The sequence below is a fragment of the Fundulus heteroclitus genome, chromosome 14 (genome assembly GCF_011125445.2).
Source record: "Fundulus heteroclitus isolate FHET01 chromosome 14, MU-UCD_Fhet_4.1, whole genome shotgun sequence".
NCBI lineage: Eukaryota > Metazoa > Chordata > Actinopteri > Cyprinodontiformes > Fundulidae > Fundulus > Fundulus heteroclitus.
Window position 1 is genome coordinate 2,230,513 of NC_046374.1, and position 6,418 is coordinate 2,236,930.

The window sequence follows — 6,418 nt, forward strand, 5'->3', positions numbered from 1 at the left end:
AGAGAATGGATGCTTGCCCCTTGCAGAACCGTACAAATGTTAAGGTCTTCAGTGCTCCTGTGGGTTCTACAAGGTAGGTTAAACTATTTTTTAATTGCTTGTTTCCTGCTTTGTTTTATCCTCTGGTGGGCTTAGGTGGTTTTGCAGTAATGCAAAGCCCGTTTGTTTTTTGTGCACGTCCAAATAAACATTCTGTTCATCGTTCTATTTTGAGTCATGATGAGTCACTGTAGCATATGGATTTATTTATTGTATAAAATACAGTTCTGGAGAAAGCTAGTAGTGCAGGATTATACTATTCATGTTGCATGTAGAATGGCCCTCTTTTTGTACTCCCACACCCAGCCAGCAGATCTGTCATCAGGTGCCTGCTGCTGAAACGCGTTTTGACATTTCAGCAGCCAACTTAACTTTTTCACATCAAGCCCCGTCGGTTGTCGTCAGAAATGTCATTAGGTAGAGCTTTGATGGATTGCATTTTTATATGGACCATCTGTGTTTAGGACGAATAACCTGATGGTCAGCTAGTTTAACTGGTCACATCGGTTCCCGTGAGAAACGTCTTTGTCATTACTTATTTATTGTTTGAAGAGAGTTATTTAGCTGTAGAACAGAACAGTTAAAAACGGATTGGAAGCTGCTGAAAACTAGTTAAATCATGCCTTAACTGTGTAGTTTACAGGGTTTAGTCTGCTCTTAATTCCCTGAGTGTTTTCTAATGAAACTGAGGCAGTGCTGGAGAGAGGAGGCCTGGGAAAGCTTTCCATGAATCCACTGATAAAACAGCTGGACTTTCACTGTTTTCCTTTTATCATTTCTCCAGATTACACTTTGGAGATCTAGTAGAGATTGCTGGAAGTTAAGCTTCATCACTATAATACTGTAGCAGCTGGAAATATTTTTAAATTTAATTTCTCTCATTTTATAAATATTAAAATTTCATGTTTTTAGTCTGAATATCCAACATTTCACAGGCTCTCTAATGGGACCCTCATCCTAAGAGCCTCTAAAGAGACTCAGGGATAGGGGTCTCAGAGGGGAGCCCAGAGGGAAAGGGCCAGACCCATGGAGGAGGTGGAGGCGGAGGCGCGAGCCCGCGTTGTCAGCGAGGGTGAGGATGCCTCCAACCCCACCCTCATCCTCAGCCGCTGCTCCCTGCAATTTGGGAAATACTCGGGGAGAACCCTGCAGTGGCTGCTGGAGAACGACGTGGGCTACGCCGTCAATCTGGTCTCCTCCCACCAGAAGGAGCGCGAGAGGACAGGGTCACAGTCTCTCCTCATAGTCAACAAGGTAGGACCTGGTCTGCCATTAGAAACCATTTTGTTCCTTTCAGTCTTAATCCTGTCTGCTTACTTGCAGGACGCCCTCCTGCACTACACCTCAGTCTACCCTGACTTCATGGAGGCAGTCAGGTTCCACCGGGCCTTTGAGGAGGCGCAGGCCAAGTCATCTCATCCTGGCCAGGAGGGATGGGCTCTTGTTGGCTTTGGGGACTTCAAATACGAGACCCTGGAGAGCCTCTGTGATTCTGAGGACCCTCAGAAAACCCGGTATGACAAAACGTTGGAACCTGTGTATATTTAGCATCCGCTGCCCTGTCAGTCAGCTGACCGTCTGTCTCATCTGCACAGGGTGGTGGACTACCTGCAGCGGACGTCTCCTGCTCCAGGCTCCCACAAGGAGAAGGCTGTGGGCTACGTTTGCCGCAGAGACAGGCAGAGGGCCGCCAGCAGCTGCACCACCACCACAGGAACAGCAGCGGCCCCCAAGCTTGCATCGCAGTTTGTCCTTTTCTAAAATCCAATTTTCTAAGACAACCAAATTATTCCTCAGTGTTAGCTGCAGTTTTTAAGGTTTAATGGATTATAAAGTCACGTTTTCTGCTTTCAGCTTTGCAGCCTTCGTGTCGTCACGCCGTTCTCTGTCTGGGGTGGAGATCCAGGCTGCGTTGAAGAAGCTCGGCTCCTCAGCTAAGCCTGCAGTTCCAGGTGAGATGAAATTCACAGGAGATGCACTGAGCATGCTGGGATTCTCTGCTATGATGTAATGTTTGTTGATATAACTTCATTTCCAGCAGAAACCCAAGACCAGCTCCTCCCGCCCAGCGACGAGGAGCTGATGAGGGCCAGTGGCGACGCGAAGAAGTGTGAGTAAAGTGACCAATCAGACGTACCGTTGACAAAAATGCTGCAACCAATGCTGACCATTTTTCTCCCGTTTCATTTCTCAAATATTGTCAAAATCAGACGAACCTGAGCTGAAAGAGTAAGTTTAGAGTCAATCATTTGCTTGTGGCCAGTAGCTGTAGCTCATCACTAACTGGGCTGGTGCCGCTCACTTGTCAGGTCCTCATCCACCACCTGTAGATTAACTCCACCTGTTTGTTTGCTTTCCACCAGAGTCCTTCCCTCATCCACTCTTTGTAGCGTTAATCATCACCAGCATTCAGCTGCTTCTTCTTCTTTGGCGGCTTTCCTTCTTCCAGACATGTTTGCTTATGAGAGCTGCAGGAATAACTGATGTTTCACTGAGACGTGTCTCTTGTCCTTCAGCTTCAGATAAAGATGCTGAAGCAGGTCCTTCCACCTCCTCCTTGCCTCAGGGGGAACCTGCCATCTCCGCTGAGCTGGGGGACCCTACTGACCAGGAGCTGCTGGAGGCCTCGGCAGAAGGCAGAGCCTCCGTTCAGCCGCTGGACCCTCCAGAGCCGCCCAGCAGACAGGACGCCCAGCTCAGACGGGATCCTCTCTCTGCTGCTGAGGTGAGCTGACAGAGAGGAACTCTTCTAGAACTTCCTGCATCAGGCTCAGTCACAAGTTAAAATGTCGTCTTCCTTTTGCAGCTGCTGCCTGAGTCCTGGCGGGCAGCTCTCAGCGCAGAGCAGCAGGACTGGATCGGCCGGACGCTGTTTATGAGGGACCACCTGGGGAGGTCGCGCCTCACCGCCAACCTCAACCTCTGGTGGTTTCCTCCCCAGCCCCGGCCAGTCTATCATCAGCCTCCTGCGTCCCCGACCCCTTCTTCTCTTGTCGGCTGTTCTTGTGGATGCCTCACAGGATGTGGCGTCTGCAGCTGACTTGCCCCCAGCCTCTGTGCAGCGGCTCCCTGACAAAGGCTGGGCTGTACAGGACCATCCGGAGGGTCCTGGACATTGACGGCTGGTACCTCATGGCCACGGAGTACCTGGAGTGCCGTCAATGTAAGAAGAAGGTCGGCAGGTGGTCACAGGGCATCATCAGGCAGCTGCCCCCCCCACCTACAGCTGCCTGTTCCCTGCTGTACTCACGTACAAGTAAGACACCTTAAAACTCTGTTTTGTGCATTAAACTTAATAATCCTGAACAATCAAAAGCAGCAGCAGCAGTTTATCTACATTGAGCTGAGTAACTTGGTGTTGAATCTTGTTCCTGCAGGCTGTCCTGTGACCAGAAGGTGATTGCACAGCTGAGGTCTTGCACTCTGGGCATCAGTGCAAACCGGCTGTACAACACCTTGCGGGAGCAACACACCGATGCTTGGATGCGGAGATCCATCCACTTCCTCGGCGTATGCGAGCAGTTCTGGTCCTTGTACTCTGTCCAACGGCAGGTCGCACCACCGCCGTCCATGCCCCCAGTACCGTCGGCTGCCTGGCTTCTGACGGTGTACGGTTACGACATGGTGATGCGGCTGGACGAGTTCAAGGCCCGGATCACTTCCACCTTCGGATCCATTTTAAAAATGGATTCCACCAAAAAGGTCTGAGATTCTGTCAGTCGACTGTAGATGTTTGTAAGCGTCTTTCTCTGTCGTTCACACGCTCTCTGTTCAGGTGACGAAGAAGCTCGCCGGTGCCGCCTTCGACACGGCCGCCTGGGTTACCAACGTGGGTAACGAGCACGGCCAGGTCCTCATCAGCGTCCTCACCTGCTCGGAGGGGACCGAGGGCCTGAGCTCCATGTGGCCGGATTGATGAGGCGGTACCGACTCGCCGATGTACCTCCCCCGCGGGTAATGTACGTGGACCAGGATGCTGCAAGAGGAGACGGCGTGTCAAAGACAGCTGCCATGTTTCATGTGAGAACTGAGGACGTTTTAGGTTTCTATCTGGGTGACGTCTCATCTAACTCACACCTACATCTGTCTCCTAGGAGTGGGGAAACTTCGTGGTTCGGCTCGACATCTGGCACCTCATGCGTCGTTTCGCTTGTGGTGTCACCAGCAAGAGCCACGAGCTCTACCCCACCTTCATGAGGCAGCTGTCTCACTGCATCTTTGAGGTGGACCCTCAGGATGCCCGCCGTCTCACCGAGGCCAAGCGGTCCGAGCCGGGGAGGAAGCGCGGGATGTTTGACCTGAGCGATGCTGAGGTGATCCAGAGGATCTCCAAGGAGGAGTGGAGGCTCCACTGCCACCGCAGGACACGTGGGGCGGTGGACACGGCCATCCTCCTCCAGAACCTCTTGGACACCTTCAGAGGACCTTCAGGACGAAACACTCTGAACATCCCGTTGCTGGATGATCTCCACATCCAGGACATCTGGGAAATGCAGATAAGCCACCTCAGCTGCATTCAGGACCCACCAGGCCTGCAAGCTCTACACCCAGACTGGGTCGCTGACCAAAGGAGGGGTCAGCCTCCCAGTCTATCGCTGTGTAAAGGGTTCCACATCCCTAGAGTCCTTCCACCTCCACCTGAACCGCTTCATCCCAGGTAACTGCAGCTGCTGGTCAGCAAATATCCACTGCTCGTTACTAGATGCTGTGTTTTTGTTACATGAAGGTAAAGTTTTCTCATCTAAACGTGATCCTCAGGGACGTCTGCCAGGGCCAGGTACTTCCAGGCGTTCCTCGTGGATGGAGTGGTGAGGTGGAACAAGGACTGTGCAGCAGCTGCAGCGCCTGTGGAAGCAGCAGAGGAGAAGGCGTCTCTGCTGTCCTACAGTGGCCACCTCAAACACGCCCTCAACCAGAAGAGCCAAAGGGTGCTTGGACTTCAGCGGTTCGAGGATTTCACCAAGCCTGCTGCGTACACAGGTAACTAAAATAATGCATCATAAAGACGCAAGCTTTGAGAAAAGGCTTTTTAACAGCTCCTCTGGGCGTTCTGCTTCATCACAGGAGAACTCATTGGACTTGAGTTCCTGTTTACCGCAGACAGGAAGCGTGTTTGAGGACATCAGCATGGAATCCTGACACTCCGGATATGAGGAGGGATACCAAGAAGATGACGGTGGACCCAACCATCTTCCTTCAAGAAGACTCCTCCTCTCGGGCAGCCTCTCAGTCAGGAGCACCCAGGATCTGAGCCATCACCCGGTTGCTTCGTCCGGATCACCTGAACGCTAGGCTCCTCCTCTTCAGGACTCCTCAGACTCTGATAATATGTATTAAAATAGTGAGGAGTGTAGAGTTCACCTCAACCATTTCAGTATTTTAATATCAAATGTTCAGCAAAGTTGTTGGATGATTAATTTTTGTTTTTGTTTTCCAGGAGGATGTCCAAGGTCCTGATGGTCAGCCAGGATACCAGCACGTCCTAAAGCTGGCCCAGGCCTTGGTGGAGGTCAGGAGCCTGAGCGGCTCTCCGAGTCCAGGGTGGACCGTCTCGTCTGTCTCTGGCAGCGCCTGTCAGAGCGAGACAAACCGAGACTGGTCTACCCTTCCAGAAATCAGAGGAGGAAGATCAAGGGGCGCTTCAAGGCAGCAAAGGGCATAAACATCGCCTTTGCTGGGAGGCAAAGCCTCCAGTGGTTAGTTTCAGTCTTTAAAAACTATTTTCCCTCCTGACATCTTCTGTTTTTAAAAACAGTTTTAAACACACTTTTCTTCTGGTGTGCTGCAGCTGCATCCTTGGAGTGAACTCGAGCCCTGCAAACTGGCCGTACACCAGCTGCCTGGTGGAGGCCGTCTGCAGCCAGCTCTGTCGCCTGCATCCCGCAGCGACACGTGTCAGAGGGATCATGAGGAGCCGGTGGTCCCTCATCCACAGCGACTACGTGTCAGAGGGATCATGAGGAGCCGGTGGTTCCTCATCCACAGCGACTACGTGTCGATATGGGAGACAGTCCTGGCGAGCCCGAGGCTGATGGCTCAGACCTCCATACAACTGTTTGAGTTGAACCAGCGGACCATCTCCCAGTGGTGAGAGCCGTGTACCAGACCTGGAGCCTTTTCACTCACTGAACGTGTGCTCAGAGGTCAAAGGTCTGATATCAGGCTGTGTGTGTGTCGTCTGCAGGTTCACTCGTTGGCAGAAACGGTGGGAGAGGTCTGTGCTGGAGAATGGAGTCGCCATCGTTCCTGCTCCAGCTGTGGCAGACCGACCCCTGCTTCCTGCCAAGGAGCTGTCCGTGGTGCTCGTGGGGCAAGGACAGTCCTTTAAGGACCATCTCCCCGAGGAGCAGCCTGGGCCGGCCACCAGGAGTCTCCCTCC

At 52.3% G+C, this 6,418-nt stretch overlaps 2 protein-coding genes across 2 annotated transcripts; both read left to right on the plus strand.

Annotated features, from left to right (window-relative positions):
* Positions 1-728: 728 nt before the first annotated feature.
* Positions 729-3,428, plus strand: LOC105924924. Its single transcript, XM_036146979.1, has 9 exons — positions 729-1,293; positions 1,363-1,553; positions 1,635-1,784; positions 1,894-1,991; positions 2,078-2,149; positions 2,556-2,764; positions 2,846-2,985; positions 3,060-3,213; positions 3,417-3,428. The coding sequence occupies exons 1-9, from the start codon at positions 1,066-1,068 to the stop codon at positions 3,426-3,428; spliced, it is 1,254 nt and encodes a 417-aa protein (XP_036002872.1). The 5' UTR covers positions 729-1,065.
* A 598-nt stretch (positions 3,429-4,026) lies between these two features.
* Positions 4,027-5,186, plus strand: LOC118565614. The gene is made up of 4 exons (XM_036146032.1): positions 4,027-4,059; positions 4,134-4,696; positions 4,798-5,019; positions 5,104-5,186. The coding sequence occupies exons 1-4, from the start codon at positions 4,051-4,053 to the stop codon at positions 5,120-5,122; spliced, it is 813 nt and encodes a 270-aa protein (XP_036001925.1). The 5' UTR covers positions 4,027-4,050; the 3' UTR covers positions 5,123-5,186.
* The last annotated feature ends 1,232 nt before the right edge of the window (positions 5,187-6,418 follow it).

Excerpts from the sequence above, each read along its gene's own strand:
- LOC105924924 (XM_036146979.1), top strand. The coding sequence starts at position 1,066 with ATGGAGGAGGTGGAGGCGGAGGCGCGAGCCCGCGTTGTCAGCGAGGGT. Across the intron at positions 2,150-2,555 it reads CAGTGGCGACGCGAAGAAGT|CTTCAGATAAAGATGCTGAA; the intron begins GTGAGTAAAGTG and ends CTTGTCCTTCAG. Across the intron at positions 2,986-3,059 it reads TGGTTTCCTCCCCAGCCCCG|GATGTGGCGTCTGCAGCTGA; the intron begins GCCAGTCTATCA and ends GATGCCTCACAG.
- LOC118565614 (XM_036146032.1), top strand. Across the intron at positions 4,697-4,797 it reads CCTGAACCGCTTCATCCCAG|GGACGTCTGCCAGGGCCAGG; the intron begins GTAACTGCAGCT and ends CGTGATCCTCAG.